The sequence below is a fragment of the Herpailurus yagouaroundi genome, unplaced genomic scaffold (genome assembly GCF_014898765.1).
Source record: "Herpailurus yagouaroundi ecotype Mexico unplaced genomic scaffold, PumYag 187, whole genome shotgun sequence".
In the NCBI taxonomy this organism is placed as follows: Eukaryota; Metazoa; Chordata; class Mammalia; order Carnivora; family Felidae; genus Herpailurus; species Herpailurus yagouaroundi.
Window position 1 is genome coordinate 1,480,998 of NW_024412418.1, and position 20,027 is coordinate 1,501,024.

The 20,027-nt window shown below is 45.0% G+C and overlaps 1 protein-coding gene across 4 annotated transcripts in view; it reads left to right on the plus strand.

Annotated features, from left to right (window-relative positions):
* Positions 1-20,027, plus strand: part of LOC121043357 (membrane-spanning 4-domains subfamily A member 4A-like) — a 168,914-nt gene that overhangs the window by 116,701 nt on the left and 32,186 nt on the right. Inside the window, exon 1 of one of the 4 annotated variants that reach the window (XM_040495022.1) lies at positions 6,827-7,176. The exons of the other annotated variants lie outside the window; for them this stretch is intronic. Within the exon in view, the coding sequence (XP_040350956.1) occupies positions 7,085-7,176 (92 nt within the window). The 5' untranslated portion in view covers positions 6,827-7,084. Of the gene's footprint in view, positions 1-6,826; positions 7,177-20,027 lie in introns of those variants that run through there. 4 annotated transcript variants of the gene reach the window in all.

Genomic DNA, 20,027 nt, shown 5'->3' on the forward strand with positions numbered 1-20,027 from the left:
TTGTCAAAGCCTTTTACGGCTGCTTGCACAGCACCCTCTGCTCAGATCGTTCTAGGGAGTGTGGCCCGCAGCAGCGGCAGGCGGCATGACGTTCTCCATACTTTCTCAGTTTCCTGATGGCGGCAAGGCTCTCTACTGGGAGAGGAGCAAACCTAAGCCAGGGGTGTTTAAGAAACTCATAGGATACTTGGAGAGAATTTTAGTCCAATCCTTTTATTCTCCAGATGAGGAGCCCACCACAGGTCACTCATCATGGGACTAGAATCCAAGGGTTTTGGCAGCTGGGTCCAGGTGTGCACCAGGGCAACAGTCTGTCACTTTGTCATCGTCTTCATCCCCATGGCCAATGTCATCGTCACTGAGGAAAACCCTCGTGGTCCAGACCTTCCTCTGGGTCTGCTGACTACTAAACAAGTTGTCAAAGGAGGATGCTGGTCATTGGGCTTCTCTCACATCTGTTCTAAGTCTGAGAAGGAATTCATGGGAAAATCAGTTAAATATCCGGTCAGTTTTCTCATATATAAAGGGATAATGAAAAGGTTTTCAGAATTTTTGTGAGGATTCAGTCATATATTGTCACGTATGTAAGTCTATATACTGTGCTCAGCAGAGAGTCTTGACATATATTAGAATTCAAAAAAATCTGTATTCTTTGCCCAACATCTTCTCCCACCCCCTTTACAGAAAAGTGTATTTCAGGTCTCAATAGTTTTTCTACATGAACTCTAAATCCATCCTCCTGGGTATTGATTGAAATACCTTAGCCCTTTGCAGAGTTCTAGTGCTCTAGACGGCAAACGATGCATGGTGCTGAGCTTGCTTCAAGGGTGCAGACTAGTGATTTCCCAATTTTCCACCCTCTCCACCCCAGGCTGACTGTGAAGTTAGAAAACATAGAAGTGGATCTCAGATCTCTATGACCTTGAACAGAGATGACTGACATTTTTTTTTTTTCTCCAGAAATAGGGGACTCTGACTATCCAGGAGAGGTTCCCAGAGCACGGTTCATTATTCTCTTTGGGATCTGAGCTGCCCTTTTCTTTCTTTCTTTTTTTAATAATATATATATTTATTTATTTTTTAAATTGACATCCAAGTTAGTTAGCATGTAGTGCAATAATGATTTTAGGAGTAGATTCCAGTGATTCGTCCCCTACATGTAACATCCAGTGCTCATCCCAACAAGTGTCTTCCTTAATTCCCCTTGCCCATTTAGCCCATCCCTCCACCCACAATCCCTCCAGCAACCCTCAGTTTGTTCTCTATATTTAAGAGTCTCTTCTGTTTTGTCCCCCTCCCTGTTTTTATATTATTTTTGCTTCCCTTCCCTTCTGTTCATCTGCTTTGTGTCTTAAATTTCACATATGAGTGACATCATATGATATTTGTCTTTCTCTAATGGATTTCGCTTAGCATGATACCCTCCAGTTCCATCCATGTAGTAGTTGCAAATGGCAAGATTTCGTTCTCTTTGATTGCTGAGTAATACTCCATTGTGTGTGTGTGTGTGTGTGTGTGTGTGTGTGTGTGTGTACCACATCTTCTTCATCCATTCATCTGTCAATGGACATTTGGGCTCTTTCCATACTTTGGCTATTGTGGATAGTGCTGCTATAAACATGGGGGTGCATGTGCCCCTTTGAAACAGCACACCTGTATTCCTTGGGTAAATGCCTAGTAGTGCAATTGCTGGGTCGTAGGGTAGCTCTATGCTTCATTTTTTGAGGAACCTCCAGACTGTTTTCTAGATGAGCTCCTCTTTTCTGTCTTTCTGCTCAGCTATCCATAATGTAGATTTTCATCATCAGGGAGCAAGTTGGGTGCTCAGGGGGAAGAAGAAAGATAACAAAGAGGAAGCCTAGCACCTAAATAAGAAATTAGTGCATTCCCAAGAATCTCCAGCAAAATTTTTCTTGAGTCTAATTGGCTAGAACCATGTCACATTGCCATTTCTATCCACAAGGAAGGCTAGAAAATACCGTTGTGTGTGTGTGTGTGTGTGTGTGTGTGTGTGTGTGTGTGTGTTTAGCTGTGCACTACACAATTCTTGAATAAAGTCACCATGAGTCTGTAAGAAAGATAGGGAGACCCAACAATGAAGAAGCAAATTATCTTCTTACAATTAGTGTTGAATTTGCAAGATAATTTCTATTGATGTATGTGTATTCATCTTGGTGAGCTAGATTCCTTGTAGGGGTCACATAAGCTGATTATGAACTCATTTGAAGATATAGCTGAAAATATTTGAAAAACTATGAAACAACACATTTAAGACTTTATAAGATTTCTTTCTATTTTCTTAAACCAAATGGTAGCTGTGTAAGGATATGAAACCATTTTACTATCACTTAGCAGATATTATTAAAAGGCATTTGAAGGATGCCTGGGTGGCTCAGTCGGTTAAGCATGTGATTCTTGGTTTTGGCTCAGTTCAAGATCTCACGGTTCATGGGTTTGAGCCCCACATTGGGTTCTGTGCTGGTGGCATGGAGCCTGCTTGGGATCCACTCTCTCCCTCTCTCTCTACCCCTCCCCCGCTCAAACTGTGTCTGTCTCTCTCAAAATAAATAAATAAACTTAAAAAAATGAATTTGGAAGAATTTTATATTTCGTTTTTAAACACACACACACACACACACCCCTACGTTATATCAAATTTTAATGGCATTTTAAAGAGAAAAATTTCTTCGTCAGTTTTTTCCTATAATTTTGACTAGCAATTAATTTTGAGTGTGAAAGGTAAATATTTCTAGGAAATAAATCAAAACTGAATATACTGTCTCACAACAACTGATTCAACCCACTGAAGCTGATAAATGATTATAAATTTTGAATAGTAAGACTTATTCTAAACTCATTTTCCCCATCAAGAGTGCTAGTTTTCAGTCTTCAGTTTACATAACCACTATGAAACGGCCTTCTTAGCAGTTGGAAAAACCCTGACTTTCCCCACTCAGTGATTTCTTAATGAATTTCCTCTCTGGGGTATTTCCTTACAGTCACATGTATAAACACAAATCAGATTTCTTGCTTGCTTGCTTGCTTGCTTGCTTTCTCTCTTTCTCTCTCTCTTTTCCTTCCTTCCTCCCTCCCTCTCTCCTTCTTTTCTTTTCTTTCTTTTCTTTTCTTTCTTTCTTTCTTTCTTTCTTTCTTTCTTTCTTTCTTTCTTTCTCTGTCTGTCTCTCTGTCTGTCTCTGTCTCTCTCTCTCATGTTTGGTAGCTCTGATGATGTTTATTTTACTCTTTGACACATGTCAAATCTTACCAGATAATGGGATTAAAATCTTATGAACTTTCTGATTCAATATACATGTGATGTGAGATTCTTAATATTGAATTTTGAAAAGCTATCTTATTGATATGAAATGTCACCTTCATTTTAAGTAAGTGGGATTCAGACAAAACCCCTTCACCACTTAACTGATTATAATCATACTAATTCTTGGCATTCGATAGTCAACTAGATTTACTGCTACAGATATTTCTTATTTATTTAATCTATAATGATTTTCATTTAAAATTACACTTACTTGTGATTATTTTTATTGTAGTAAGTAATATTGCCCCAATATGTACAGTGATGACATTACTTTAATGCATTTATTTAAGTAGAAAAAGTGAGTTAGTTAAAATAGGTAAATTACTACTGGTGTATAGTCATGTTTCTTTAGTTATAGAATTTGGGGATACAGCACTTTTTCTGAGGAAGAACATCCCAGTTCTTCTCTAAGGAGCATCCCATGGTGTTAAGGAATTTAACAGCTCAATTCCTCAAGCATGAGTATAGTAGCAATACGAAGAAAAGAAAAATAATATAGCACTTTTTCTCTTTGGCTTTTCAAAATCTTTGTAACTTATACTTGAAAAAGCAGGATTCAAAGAATGCAAAGAAAACAATCTTATTCTTTCCCCACAGCAGTTCTGTCCAAACATCCTCAATAGGACTGCATCTCCCCAGCTTCTTATTTAAAATCTAAGGCAAGTTGCTTTCAGGGAGTAAAGAGTTCAAGCCACTTGAGTATTTAAAATGTACCGTTTTACATAAGAATCAAATTTTATTTTTTTTAAATATGAAATTTATTGTCAGATTGGTTTCCATACAACACCCAGTGCTCATCCCAACAGGTGCCCTCCTAAATGCCCATCACCCACCCACCCCTCCCTCCCACCCCCCATCAACCCTCAGTTTATTCTCAGTTTTTAAGAGTCTCTTATGGTTTGACTCCCTCCCTTTCTTTTTTTTTTTCCTTCCCCTCCCCCATGGTCTTCTGTTAAGTTTCTCAGGATCCACATAAGAGTGAAAACATATGGTATCTTTCTCTGTATGACTTATTTCACTTAGCATAACACTCTCCAGTTCCGTACACAATAAAGAAATTGTGATTTATATACACAATGGAATACTACTTGGCCATGAGAAAGAATGAAATATGGCCTTTTGTAGCAAGAATCAAAATTTCAACTGTCATTTACTGTGAAAACACCTCTCAGTTTGGGTCTGCTTTAGACAGGACACCTCCTTCCTGGAGGAAAGAGTACTCTCTCTTTTTATCTGACACTCCTCCCCAGCTTGCTAAGGGAGATTTCTGTTCCTTGCAGACTAAGGGGCAGAAATGAGGAGAGCTGAAGGGCAGAAACATCTTCCTCGATTGGTACCTTTCCACCTTGATGTCAGGCTGGTAGGGGTTGAGCGCACCGGGGGTCCATCACTGGGATTCCTTGGCTTGGCGCCTTTGGGATTCCAGGGCACTTATTAGCTAGGTGCTCATGATTCCCCCCTACATCCCACCCCAGACTGTTCATCGAAAATCTCCAGTCTCATTCTCTTCAGGTCTCCTTGCTTCACCTGATGTCCCTTTGCAGCAAGGTCTAAGACCACTCAGGTGGTTTCTTTCACATGGCTTACATGTGGAAGGACAGGCCATCCCAATACTATTCTTCCCGCTTAGCTGTGGCAGACAGACTCTAGGGTGCTCTATTGCTTCCTGCTTCCGGTGTTCTGGCCCTTTTGGGATTGCTTCCCCCTGAGTATAGGTGAGACCTATGACTTGTTTTGAGTAAATAGAATACAGCACAGTGACAGAATGTGTGTGATTATGTGCATGTGATTACATGATCACATTACAGGAGGCCCGCATGTCTTCCTGGCATCTCTTTCTCTTTCTTGCTGGCTTTGAGGAAGCAGGCAGCCATGTTGAGGAGCTCCACGTGGCCAGGGACTGTGGGCTGCCTTTAGGAACTTAAGAGTAGACTCTAACCAACAGCCTACAAAGACTTCCAGGCAATTACTCAGGGGAGGAAAAAAATGGTGGGCAGGGGGTGGGGTGGGGCTCCATCCCTCTGTCCTGCAGCTGCAAGGAATTGGATTCTGTCACCAACTGGGGAAACTTGAACGTGAATCCTTCTCCCAGACAAGCCTCAGTTGAGACCAAAGCACTGCCAACACTTTGATTGCAGCCTTGTGAGACCCTGAAGCAAAGAACCCAGTTAAACCGTGCAGAGTCCTGACCTATAGAAACTGGGAGATGATAAAGCCATGTTGCCTCAAACCTCTAAGGCTGTGGTAATTTGTATGCAGTGATAGATAAATACACTGGCCATCAGGGTCAAAAGCCCTAGCCCTGGCCTCTTTTAGTTCCTTGAGTGTATTAGACTCAAGTCTATCAACTTCCCCAAACTGTGAGGCTCCACATTAAGTTCCCCCCGGGGGTCCCCTTGCCACTTGTCTCTGAGCCTAGAGATGAGGGAGTTCTCCTACAGTGGGAAGAGGGAGGGCGGGAGACTCAGAGAACCGCCACGATTTTCTTCCGGTTAGATTGTCAGTAAAGTTTTCAAGTGACAGTCTGTTGCTAATGAAATTCTCTGAGTTTCAACTCCATATTTAAATTTCTTTTATAGGCTGGTTGAGAAAACCATTTTTGGCTATTTTCTTTTGCAACTTCTGCTCCGGTGAATGGCACTTCCGTTTGTAGACAGGGAGCAATCATCAAATAAGTCCCCTGGCAAATCAAGAAGGGGGTGGTGATGGTGCTGGGAGTAGTCCCCCCAAGTGCAGGAAGTAAGGGGAAGCATGGCCTGTAGAAATTTTTAAAATAATAACAAAACTGCCATCCGCCTTATAACATCCACGTGTAAGCAATTCTAAACAATACCGATAATAAAATACTCTTCGGGGGAAAAAAATCTTTCGTTGATCTAAATTCTGAAATAAAAGCGGCCCGTTCCTGGGCAGATCCCTCCCACCTGCTCCGTCCTTGGCAGGACGCGGGGCCATCTATTGGAACCTGAGCACAATCCCCTGCTGTGTGAGTCCTGTAAACATCCGGAAGGGACAGCTTCAGCTTCTAGCCTTTCCAATACTTTCTGCTCTTCCGCGGGCCCCTTTGCTGCCATCTGCTGGGAAACTGTGAAAAGCACATAAATCCGTGATGGTTGCGAAAGTGACGAGCCTCACAGATGGGTGTGCGAGCGCGCACTCCTATGTGGTGCTGCTGTGCGGGTGCGCGCGGGCGTACACGCAACTCAGAAAGCACATGGAGCGTTTGGCTTTGTCTAACATATAAAGAATTCCATGAAAATCTTCCACCTTGCTTTTCTTTTCGTTTGGCCTAGCGGGAATGGTGCCAGGAGATCACTTGGGTGGGCCTCCGGATAAGTGTTGAGCGGGAAGCGGGGGAAGGAGGAGGCGGGACGCTTTGGAGAAAGTGAAGGAGTCAGGCTGTGGCTGGGTGGGCTTCGCTTTGTTGTCGAGGAGAGCACAGCGGGGAAGGAAAGGAAGAGGAGAAGGCAGCTCACCAGTACAGAGGAAGGACGGTGCCAGGCACCGTTGTTAAGTATGGGCTCATTATTTTCTCACCCCCTTCACTCTCCCTATTGTGCAAAGAGAGGAAGACCCGGGGGAGTGAAGGGACTCACCCAAGATAAGATTGTTTTATGTCTGAGGAAGTAAATGGTGAGGCTTCTGGAGGGAAGGTGCGCAGGCATCCGATCCGCGGGGTTAGACATGCGTGCCCTGCCCTCTCTGAGCCCATCCTGACCCTGAGTGAGCTCTGGGAGGACACTCTTGGCAAAGGGACTCACGGTGATGCCCAGGTCAGCGGCCCGAGGTTCCAGGACAGGACATGCCCACGCGAGCAGCCTCTCTCTCTGCTGCGGCTCCCCCAGAAACGAATGCAGGTGAGCAATTTCCATTTTCGGTGAGGGCATGAGGAAGGGAGTGTCCTTTGCTTCTGCCTTTGAAAATAGAAACAAATCTTACACCAAGCCGGCTACAACTGTGTCATTGGCGCTCACCCCGAGGTCACAGCAGAATGTCACCTCCTGGTCACTGCATGCGTCTGAGACTGAACGTCTTTGCCTCCTGAGTTTGCAGAAAACATTTATCCTGTCTCAGCGGGGGGTGAAGAGGGAAAGAAAGCATGACTGTGTCTGACTGTTGGGGAATGGAAACTTGGTATGTTTTCATGAGACTCGTCTTCCAGCCGCTTTCAGTGTTTCGAGATGAAGCCTACTGCTTGATTAATGTAAAGTATCTTTGAGGCTGAAAGCCTTCTTTCCCATCAGTTCTGAAGAGAGCAGTCCCTCTGCCCTTGATGATTCATGTGCATGACAATGACATCTGGTCCCGCAAAGAGTACTCTCACTGTTGTTCAGGAGGGTACCCTGAAACACAGAAGAGGAAGAAAGTAGATCAAACAAGAAGTGTGTGTATTATTGAAGTGACTGGGAGGCTCAGTCAGTGAAGCGTCCGACTTCAGCTCAGGTCATGGTCTCACAGTCCGTGAGTTCGAGCCCCATGTTAGGCTCTATGTTGCCAGCTCGCAGCCTGGAGCCTGCTTCAGATTCTGTGTCTCCCTCTCTCTCTGCCCCTCCCCTACTTGCACTCTGTCTCTCTTTCTTTCTCTCTGTGTCAAAAATAAATAAGCATTAAAAATTTTTTAAAAAGGAAGTATATATATTATTTATGTACACCTAACACATGTACTTAATATATGTCTACACACACATACATATACTTCTTGTTTGACATTCTTTCTTGAATATCTTAAATTTCTTAAAATATTTATACATGCCATTCAGAGACTTTCATAAGCTGCAAAGCAGTATGAAACTGGTATGTTAAACAATAATGACATAATTCCAGTGTCCATAGGAGACTTATAGTTTCTTTTTTCTTCTTTTATTGTTCTTGTAGTGGTTCTGAAAGGATCAGGTCTGCTTCACAGAACGGTAGGATGATAAATGTTTGAGAAGAATTTTTAATGTTCATATTGTAATTAATGACATTTTTGAAATACAAGTGGGTGTTTTGGTCGGTTAAGCGTCCGACTTCGGCTCAGGTCATGCTCTCGCGGTTTGTGAGTTCGAGCCCGCGTCGGGCTCTATGCTGTCAGCTCGGAGCCTGGAGCCTGCTTCAGATCCTGTGTCTCCTTCTCTTTCCACCCCTCCCCTTCTCTCACTCTGTCTCTCTCTCTCTCTCTCTCAAAAATAAATAAACATTAAAAAAATTAAAAAAAATACACACAAGAATAGGAAATGATAAAAACTGATAGCTACATATTTACCCTAGAGATTCAAGCATTTTCATTATTTATTTTCTGTATTTATTTAGATTCACCCTTTCCCTGCTCAGAAATTAACGGTTGCACACAGCCTTAAAGCTTCTATTTTTGTCTCCTTTCCTCCTTCCCTAGAGGTGTCCATAGTGAGGAGGGAACTTCCTTGATCTCTAAGTCCACATTTCCTGTGGCAAAACTTCCCATAGAGAAATACACCTTCTTTCCATTCCTTCACCCCCAACTCTCCTTCAGAGAAGGAGTGATATGTGTAACTGCAGAGTTTGGAATCAGGGATTGGGTTCATACAGCTCAGCCCCCATGACTTCATTCGTTCATTTGTTCACTCGTTCCTTCCTTCCTTTTCTGCTAGATGTTTCCTCTTAGAGGAGAGACCTGTACTGTCTCCGCTCTGCCAGTGATTGTTTGGTTACATCGATTAAATTCTATTTGGCCTCGAACTGAAGGAATGCTTTTCTTTCAGCTTGCCACGAATAAAGTGATTTGTTTTGTTTTGTTTTGTTTTGTTTTCACCTGAATATTTGCTCTCATTTTTCAAGTGGTTTCTAACCATGGGATGAGAAGAAAAGGTTATTTTTTTTAGTGGTTCCCTAATCCCCCTAAAATCTGTCTCCAGAGACTAGGAACTTTAAAATAAAAGTAAAAACTGGCATTTGGGGGAGTTTGAGGCATGTGTTGGAGCCTTGATTGGGTGGCTTCAGGTCAATAATCAGTTGAGTTCAGTCTTGGTTAGAAGTTGGCAAGATGAGAATATGTCTCTTTGACGGGTCAGGTAATGCTGGGAGATGAGATGACCAAGCCTCATTTGGACGATGGATGCTTCTGGGGCAGTTGAGAGTATTAAAGGCCAATAGCAGGAGTATGTTAGGAAGACAAAAATGCCCAGGCCAGAAGATAAGGGAAAGCAAAACAGAATATAGTCTAACCAACGAACAACATCAACCTTTCATGAATAGATAAGGGAATGGGCCGATTTAAGAGGCGTAGCTCAGTGGAGTCTTTCAGAAAGTAGGAAAGAAGGATATAGAATATTAGGGTCATATGTGATTACTGCAGAAAAAGAGGCTGCAGAGAAAAGAAACATTTCCACTACTTTGAGGGACCATGGTATTTTAGTGTGAAGTACCATACTAAACGCCTGTGGACTTAAAAGGTAAGAAAAGGGACGCCTGGGTGGCTCAGTCAGTTAATCATCTGACTCTTGATTTTGGTGCAGGTCACGATCTCACAGTCATGAGGTTGAGCCCCAGAGCCCCATGTCTGGCCATCCTTAGCCTCCCCCCCAGCCTGTGGCTTCACAGGCACAGATAGAAGTTTAAGTCCAGGATTTCCGTCAGAGGGATTCTTTGGCTGAATTACAATGAGGACAAGGGAAACTGCACCTACGAGCCTGGTTTTATAGGCCTAAGTGATTCCATTGCAAGAGAAAGTGGGCACAGCTACTGTGGAAAAAGACCATACCGCTACAGAGATCTCACACTCGATGCAGCATGAGGGGTCCAGGGATGCAGAAACCAGAGAGGAAAAGGACACGAAGAGGTTCTGAATAAGCTCAATGGGACAGAAGTGCCGCCGGAGTGACTTCGTAACCTGGGGTGACCACAGATTTCTATGTTTTGCAGAAGTACCTGTGATGGTTAATTTTATGTGTCAACCTGACTAGGCTAAGAGAGGCCCAGAGCGCTGGTAAAACGTTATTTCTGTGGGTGCCTACCAGAGGGTGTCTCCAGAAGAGATTAACATTGGAATTTGAATCGGGTGACTAAGTAAAGAAGATGGCCGCCACTGCTAAGTATGGACTCATTGAATATGCCGAGGGCCTGACAGCACGGAGAGGAAGGGTGGCTGTGCTCTCTCTGCTTGAGCGGAGGCCTCCATTTATTCTTCTCTCAGACATTGGCACTCCTGCTTCTCAAGCCTTTCCATTGGGACTGAAGGACACAGCCAGCCTTCCTGGCTCTCCAGCTTGCGGGCAGCGGCCTGTAGGCTATAACCACGTGACCAGTTGCTGCACTACATCTTCTCTCTCTCCCCCCTCTTCCCCTGCTCCCCCTCCCCCCTCCCCCCCTTACCCTCTCCCTCCTATTGGGTCTGTTTCTCTAGAGAACTCGTAACGTAGTCCCATAATGTCTCAAAGCCTACCCTGAGAGGGAAAGCACCGTGCCCCCTCACCCCACCGCAGACAGCATTTTAAAAAGGTGCCCAAATTCAGTTTTGTTCAGCCATCTTCCATTCTAGAAAGCCAGAATTGATTGACATCCTTGAGCATGAAAATCAAGGTTGCTTTTTCTCCACCTCCATCCTTCCTTCAGATACTTCCGAGTTACCCCTTTGGTGCTAGGAAACGGTGTTGTAGGATCTAGGTTACCTATGGGGAATCTGGAAACAGAGCTTTTCATGGGATAACTGTTTGAAAGGTTCGTTTGGGGCTTGTTTTCTAAATTTTGTAAACGTGGAGCAGAGGAAAGTTGGAATGCTGCCAAAGGATCCCCAACTCTATGCAGAGGCTGAGGGAAGCATCCCTGGGTGAGAGTTAGATCAGAAAATGCGGCCCAGATGAAAATGGGGTAACACACTGGTCTCCTCAGATCCGTTTTCCACTTTGTGCTTCTCAGCAGTCCGTGACTTGTGGTTGGAGATCCACGTGGTTTTAAGGAGCTGACTTCTCCCCTCCTTCCAGGGTGCGCTAGTCCGAGGCTGTCAGTCAGGCCTTTGATCCCTCCCATGGCAGTGATTGGTTCAACCTGGACATGTGACCCAGCAGGGTCCAATCAGAATGATTGTCAGTAGTCTTGTTTTAAAACTTCCGACCAAAATAGACATAAAACAAAACAAAACAACCGAAAAAACCCCACAACCCTGGTATAAAATCTAAATGTCTCCGGTGTGATCAGTCAGAAATACAGAATATCACTTTTTGCTTCCTTTGGTCATTGGTGTGCAGCACTAGAAAAACAGGCGCTGGGAGGTCCTCCTGTAGCGGAAGAAACAAAACCTTCAAGAGGTTAAGAGCCACAGAGTCCTCTGTAAAAGCAAAAACCCTCTTCGAATTTATTTTGTTGAGCAAAAACAGATACTAATGTAGGTCTCTCATAAAAGCCAAGTGGCGTAATGCAAACTTTTGAAACATGGGAGATACCTGTGTTCTGTTGGATCTAGAATATTTTAAACTAATTAAATATGCCTTATACATTTGTATGAAGCTTTTTTTATACAATAAACAATGTGCTTTCTTTCTATTGCTTTCTATTGCTTTTAGAAACACAAAGATAAGAGGCGCCTAGGTGGCTCGGTTGGGTAAGCCCCCAACTCTTGATTTATTTTCGCTCAGGTCACGATCTCACAGTTCAGGGATCGACTTCCCCACGCCCACCCTCTTGTCGGGTCAGGCTCTGTGCTGACAGAGCAGAGGCTACTTGGGATTCCCTCTCTCCCACTTTCTGTGCCCCTCCCCCACTGGTGCTCTCTCTGTCTCTCTCTCTCAAAAACAAAAACAAAAAAAGAAACACAAAAATGATTTGTTTACTGTGACAAAGATCACTGTCTCTCTGATTCAAATTGCAATTCAGATGGGCGAATTGTCTAAATACTGTACGCTGGGCCCTAGAAATTAAGGCCTTAAGAAATTAAGGAAAATGAGAAGACAAGCAACCAGCTGTTCTTGAGGAAAGACATGGGAAGAGAAGCTGGAGAGAGCCAGTAGAGTTTATCTTCTCTAGTACAACCAAGGGGAAAACTTGGGCTCCCCTCCCACCAGGAATTTCGGCTCACCCAACGGTGCCTAGGCTGGTAGGTTTTTCTAGGCCGTAGAAAATTGATACTAAGCTGAGGAATCCACTAAAGACTGTGACAATTCATGATTATGTATTATTTTGCACTCGATGGCACAAAAGAAATACGTTAAGAGGATGTCTAATGCTGATATCGAATAAGTATGCGGCCTATAACTGTTACCTTGTCTTGTTTCGCTCTTGTTCCAAATTTAAATTATCTTCTCTGTCACTTCATCGCTCCCTTAAAATGTTGGCATTTTGTTCCATGAGTGAAGAGGTGCCCGAAGACAGATTTGCTGCCTCGCCTCTTCCCTGCTTCACGCAGCTTATGTTTGGCATTTGACACTTGGTCACACCATTGTCCATCCAGATCAGTGTGCGCAAAGGTCAGCGCCTTCAAAGCAGAAGCAGTTTGTTACGATTCTAACACAGAGTGACAAGTGAGAGACCTAACTGGGAGGGAGGCAAGTCCTGGATGCCCAGGGCACTGAATGCCTCCTGCAGGCACTGAGCTGTGTCCGGGAGGCAGCCACCAGAGGATTTAAGCACGGTGATGACAAAATTGCAATTGTATTTCCAGAGGTCCCTAGTTAGTAGTGTTTGCAAGGGCAAGGAGAGGCAAAGACAGGCCAGAAGATGCAAACTAAAAGGGCAAAGCATGTAATATTAATATTAGACAACAAAAAGTCCTTATGACCAAAACACACAATACACAAACAATAAAAAAGAAAATAATTTGAAGATTTGCCTAGAGATAGGAGAAACTAACAAAAACACCAGTCGTGAGAGTTTTTAACGTGCGTCTTGCAAGTTTTGAGAAACGTAAGCAAAAAAACTCCAAACAAACAAACAAAAAAAACCCCCCAGTATTTGAATCATAAAATGCTTGACTTAACCAGTATAAAGGAAACATGGTTTTTAAGCTCACTTGGTACATTGATGATAATTCACCATAAATTCATCCCCAAGAAGACCTCATTCAATTAAAAACAAAAAACTCCAGGTCACATTCACTAACCCCACTGCAAGAGAAGTGGAAATAAATAACACAAATATTTGTTACCACTATAAAAAATTTCAAGACTTCTGAAAATGTATAGATTTTTAAACTCTCCATAACCAAACTTAAAATCTGAAGTGAATATATTTTGTTCATATTGCAACAAACGTGTGAAATAATGGTTTGGAGGACGAATTAGGAAGGGGGAAGCAATAGAAGCTCAAACTCTGGCATCAGGAGAATTCTTGTAGCGCTCAAGGCACAGCCTGCACCATACTGACTACAGGCGTGCGGAAAACAGCGCCGTCTTCAAGTGCCCAGCAACACAAAGACGCACAGTTCTGCTAGCACCTGCCCTGTAATGCCGATTCTTGCCATCTCCCTCCCTCTCATCACCCTTTGTCCCCTAATATTCCCTCACAAAACTGCCCCTGTTGGCTTAGCCTGTACCTCAGGGCCGCCACACCCCGTTCTCTCTCCTTCAAGTCTCTTTGTGAGTTCTGTTTTGTTTTATTTTTTTTTTTTCTTCCTACACAATGGAACTTCCTAGTCAGTTTCCTTCGGGTAGCTTTTCTAGAAGCTTAGAGAAACAAACAAACAATCATCTTTACGGCTACTTGCCAAGCACCTTCTTATGACCTGCATTAGCCCTGAAACAATTCTGCAAGCTAGTTATTGTTAAGTCAGCTTTGTCTATGTGACAGAGCATGTACGTGATTCACATCCGTGGAATGTTTAACGCCTTGTATGACCCCAAGAGAGGATTCGAGTAAATCCTAGTGTTGTAAACTATAGCGGACCTACCTTCATACTGCTGTCGGGGGGTTTTGCCACGCCGTACGTCCTAGTTCCCTTTGTGCCTCTTTCTGTCTGCAGCTCCTTCATTACAAAGCTTACTCAGTCTAGAATAGATATGTGTGGAAGGAATAAACTTGAGTTTGGAGCCGGAAAACCTAGGTTCAAATCCTGGATCTTGCAATTACCAGCCATTTTGACCAAGTTCGCTGCGGTTAGGCAGTGCCCTGAGTAGCCCAGGGTGGCCCCCTTGTGAACCTGTGATAAACTGGATGAATGCAGAGCCCTGCACATTCCACTTCCTTTTTTGTGCCAGAGCAGTGCTAATGTCATGGAGACCCTCACTGAGGAGGCCCTTAAAACATGTACACAACCACACACAGTTCTTAGAATGTAAAGGTGCAGGACTGGACTCTACTTGAGAGACCAGTATCCGTCTTAGCAATATGGGACATCAGGGCTGGAAGGGACTCGGAGATCTCCCTAACTGAAGCAGGAGAAAACCGTGGCCCCAAGAAAGAAAGCAACTCAGATCATGAAGGTAATGGATTTGTAACCCAGTTTCCCTGACCGTTCCTTTTCCTTGGCGGTAACCTGCCTCGTCTCCTTCACATTGAGTTCATATATGCAATTGAGCCACAAGAGGGAGGCGGTGGGCAAGAAAACGTGCTCTGAATTTCCACCTAACCCCCGTGTCTGGAGGCTCAGGGAGGCTCTCCAGAAAGGCAGGCCTACAGCTGGGGTCGTGTGTACTAGATCTGGTTGGATCCCACTTCTATCCTATATTAACCTGCGGACTTAGTGGGTAAATTAATTTATCCCTCTGAGCTTGTTTCCTCTGTTTGCTAAACGGAGATACTAATGTATAGAAAGTTGTTTGTGAGGATAATTGAGATTGCAGATAAAAAGCTCAGCACAGAGTTGATTCTCAAGATAGGTGTTCACGATGATGACAGATGATACTGACAAGGCTTTCATTTCAATGAGCACTTTTTTGTGCCCTCCATCCCATCTCATCCTCTGCATATCCTCTACATCTCATCCTCTAGAGGGTAGGTGAAAGGAATCATCTGGACTTTGTCTGATTGTTATGTGCTCCAGTCTCCTCTCTTCCCCATCGCCACATTCTGGAAAGTCTGAGCACCTGCCTGGAAGTGGGCTTGGATTAAGGTAGAAGGAGAGAGTGACACTAAAACCTCACCTGATCTCATATTCTGTGGGATTTGGGTTGTGGATGGGACACCAGAAACACCGCCATGCCCTCTTGTCCTTTTTGTGGAAAGTGGACCTTGCTGCAGAAGGTGAGGGTTGAGAAATGCTCCAGGACGAATGGCCAGGTGGCACCACCAATGCCTGGCTTCCTTCCTTCCATCTTGGTGGAGCAGCTGCTGGCCTCGGATGCAAGAAACAGCTTGAACCAGAGCCCGAGGCTCCTGCATGCCAGGAGTTGGGCATCTGGACCACACACCATGGAAATCTGTCAGGGAGGAGCTGTTGGAATAACTCATGATCTCTGGAGCTAGGGGTGTCTTCGGAAGGGATGGAGCTCACCTGGTCCTTTCTAATGACGCCGACAGATGAGAACAGACTTGCACGATGCCACGGAGTGGGCCAGGGGAAGAGTCAGGAAGAAATTACAAAGTAAAATGAAATCGGGACTTTGAATAGTTCTGCAGTACCCAGGTCCCTCATGGCTGGGCCGTTACCGCCGTTGGGTGTTCTGTTGTTTCGTTTGGTTTCTTGTGCTGTTGTTTCACACACTGCGGAGCTTCACCGTTTTATGCTGACTCTTCTGCAGCCCTGCCTCCTCCACAGGAATTTTAAATTACCCACACCCCTTCTTAGGCCAGCCATGAAATAACCAACCACCTTATGTTCCCCGAATGCCCCTACGGTTCTCACTCTCTATCCAAAATGGCTAATTGGGGCACCTGGGTGGCTCAGTAGGTTAAGCATCTGACCCTTGATTTCAGCTCAGATCATGATCTCACAGTCATGGCATTGAGCCCATTGTCGGGCTTTGCCCTGACAGTGTGGAGCCTGCTTGGGATTCTCCCTCTCCCTCTCTCTCTCTCTCTGCTTTTCTCCTGGTCTCGCTTGGGCACACGCGTACTCTCTCATCTCTAAAAAATTTTTTAAAAAAAGCTAAAGGATTTTTTTCACAAGGAATTGAGGTGAATAAAATTGAATCTAACTTAGTACACAAGTACTATTATTCTTCTAATAATGTTGGACATCATGAGTGGAATCAAACAATTTTCTGGAACCTGATAATACAGATCCCTGGAGCTCACCGGCAATTCTTTGGGCAGAGGAAATGGAAAGAGCAAAGCTCTTGAGGCCAGTGTGTGCCTGGTGTTTCTGGGGAGGTGGTGGATCTGAAGTGGAGGGCCAGAGGGTAGAAGGGGACAGGGCAATGTTGTCTGCCCATCTGCCCTGGCTGGGGGCCAGATCACAAAAGGACACTGAGGACTTGAGCTTTCATTCTGAGTGACATGGAAGGCGTCGGGGGATTCTGAGCCAAGGAGAGACAGGATCTGACTTGTGGGTTCTCAGGATCACTCTGCCACCATGCTGTGTTGAAAACAGACCACAGGCGGGCAAGAGGAGACGTGGGGAGAACAGTCAGGAGGCTATGTAGTGACCCAGGAGAGAGGGTGGTCGTTCAGACCACAGTGAGGCAGCTCAGAACAAACCTGGGGGGGGGCTGGTTAGGCACTTCTCTTTCTTCCCCTCCTCCTCCCCACGTTCAGCCTTATCGGATACCCAGTTATCAGCCAGGGTCTCCCCAGGAAACAATTCATCCCACAGGATTCATTTGAAGGGGCTTTGATGAAGGCCATTAGGGAAACTTAGAAGGGGTGGAAGGCACCCAAGATGAGAAATGGCAAAGCTGCGCCCCCTCTCGGGCTGAAGGCAGGAGAGGACGACCGCATTACTGGAGTCCAATGAGAGCAGGAGTCGGGGAAGAGGAGATGGTCTGCAGGCTAACTGTGAAGGGCACAGCTACAGCAGAGGCTGTGCCGGTGCAGGGAGAGCATAGGGGAAGAAATGCTTTGCCCCTAATTCTCCAAACAACGCCGCATGGTTTGCTTTATTATCCCAAATTTATAGGAGATTTGAGATTTTCCCGGGGCACAGCTGGCGAGTGGCCAGATTACGTCTAGAGCTCACATCTGCTGCCCCGGGACCTTTGTATTGTACCACATGGGGTCCCACCCTGGGAGAAATGATGAAATGAAACTTGGCCTTGGCTCACGGGGCTAATGAATGTGGAAGTCGGCAGTACGGGTGGATGGGAAGACAGGGTATCCACTCGCTCCTTTCCTGCCCCTCCAGGGAGAAAAAAAGAGGTGGCAGTGAGTCTAAAAACCAACCTCGGTGTTTCCATTGCTCTTGCTGATGTTTTATGTAGTCGTCCTTGTGTCTAGAGTCACCTTCTAGAGGGTCAAGGCTGCGGCTCACTTAGAGTGCGGGAGGGGGCACACTTGTGTGCCGTTTACCTCCAGGAGCCCCACCAGGTTCACAGGGTAAAGACCAGAGAAGAATGTCCTGGTGCTTCTGGCTTAGACACCATCTACTCTTTGTTACAGGAGACACACGACTGGATAAGATGTCGGCCTCGCCTCCTGGAGTCCTGTGTGCAAATGCTACTGTGTTTGCAGATAGCTAAGCTCGAGCTCTCCCAGTTGAAGAGTGCAGCTGGCCCCAGGGTGTATCAAGGCCTGGGCTTTTATGGCTCAAGAGGCTCAGGTTTGCAGAAGGAGTAGTCGTGAGATACGTGTGGAAGGTGGTATAGACGGCAGGGGAGGAGGTGTTCCAATCAGCTGGTTCATACTGACAAAGAGATGGTCAGATGGGAAGGAGCAAGAATATATGTGGCAGCTAACCAAATGTGGAAGCACTGGGGGTCAGGGGGGCTGGTCCTTAGAACGTGTCTCTTTCGGTTCCTCACTTGGAGGAACTCACCGGCGACACTCACCGGCGTCGCTTTGAGTGTAGCCGCTGAGCAGAGATGAAAATTGGGGCCATCTCACTCCCAGTTCTGTACCTTCTCATCTTTGGCCCCCTTGCTCCTCAGTCTTCACAGAAACGAGTTCTGGGGTAGAGTCCAGCGGATTCTCTGTGTTCTGGTTTTCCCTGGCTACTACTGCCCGTCTCTGCCCCCTATTAGCTCCTGCTCCTACAGTTTTCATACCCTTTTCCTAAAAGCCATCCGCAAGAGCTAAAATCTTATTGAATCAGGCTTCATTGGCCCCTCAAAATGTTTCCATATAGAGTAGATCTTCAAAGTTCTCATGATAAGAAAACAACTGTTTTAACTGTGTGCAGTAAGGGACGTAAACCAGACATTGTGGTGATCCTGTTGCAATCCATGCAAACGTTGAATCATTCTCCTGTACACCTGAAACTCATCCTATGTCCACGATCTCTCAAAAAAGAAGTATCAAATATAGAAATCCAACCTCCTAATTCAATTGAAAGAGTTCTTGTGCTGGGGGCAGGGGCGGGGCGGGAATGGGCAGACAAGTTTCAATCCGTTTGCATTTGAATATCACTCCACAGTTTACAAAACATTTGCATGTTCTTTGTCTCAGTTTATCACAGACACCGATCCTCCCTCGCCAGAGCTCAAGCGGAGGGCAGATAAATTGCCATGTGCTGGGGCTGTGAAGAACTCTTAGGGCTTGCCCTCTGAGCTTGGCATAGAGGCAGAGGTCCTCCCCCATGAAGAGTGGGGGTTCTTCAGAGACCCATCTAATTTCAAATCTGGACTTCGCACTTCCTTGCTGTGTGATCCTAGCTTGGTGTCCTAACTTCTCTGAGCCTCAGCTCTAACTTGGAGCTAATGATAACCTTCCTTGTAGAGCTGTTGAGGAAATTAAACAGAGATATGTCTGTAAAGCATCTTGTCTCGCGCCCTGCTCAGATGAGCCCCTCGATAAACAGCAGCTAGTTCTCAGATTCGGATACCCCCAGAGTCAACTTCTGTTACTGCAATGGCACATCCAGGGGCAGAACTCACAGCCCCAGTCCCTTGAGCTTTAAAAAAAAAAAAAAATTGTATATAATTTTAAGTCACCTACTATTTTATGTATTAAAACAAATTATAATGAATGGTTGCTGGAGAGTAGCATTTCTTTGGATTAATGAATCTACTCTAGGAAGCTTGAGATAGCTGATCATTCCAAGTTCAGGGGCCAGAGGAAATGACACTGTGAGAAATACTGTATCAAGCCACTGAAGATGGATTTGGAGAAGTGCTAAGATATTTTATTTAGCTTTTTTGGGAATTTATTTTTTCCTGCTGCAAAGTCACAAGATAAAATCCAATGTACCAAAAATAATGTCTTTATCACTCTTGATAAAACGGAAGTGTGGGGAGAATTATTTGCCATAGACTGTTGGTGATTATTATTTTCTGTGAATTTGGTGTTCAAAGAAAGGGAGATTAAATTTCCCTGAAGTTGTAGGCCTTTAGGGGCACCTGGGTGGCTCAGTTGGTTAACTTCTGACTCTTGATTTTTGGCTCAGGTCATGATCTCACGGTTTCATGGGTTCAAGCCCCGCATCCTGCTGTGCTCACTGAGAGCACACAGAGCCTGCTTGGGATTCTGTCTCCCTCTCTACCCCTGCTCTGCTCTCTCTCTCTCTCTCTCAAAATGAATAAATAAACGTAAAAGGAGGGGGGGCGCCTGGGTGGTTCAGTGGGTTAAGCTTCCGACTTCAGCCGAGGTCGTGATCTCATGGTTTGTGGGTTCAAACCCTGTGTCAGGCTCTGTGCTGACAGCTCGGAGCCTGGAGCCTGCTTCTGATTCTGTGTCTCCCTCTCTCAGCCCCTCACCCACTCACGCTCTGTCTCTCACTCTCTCTCAAAAATAA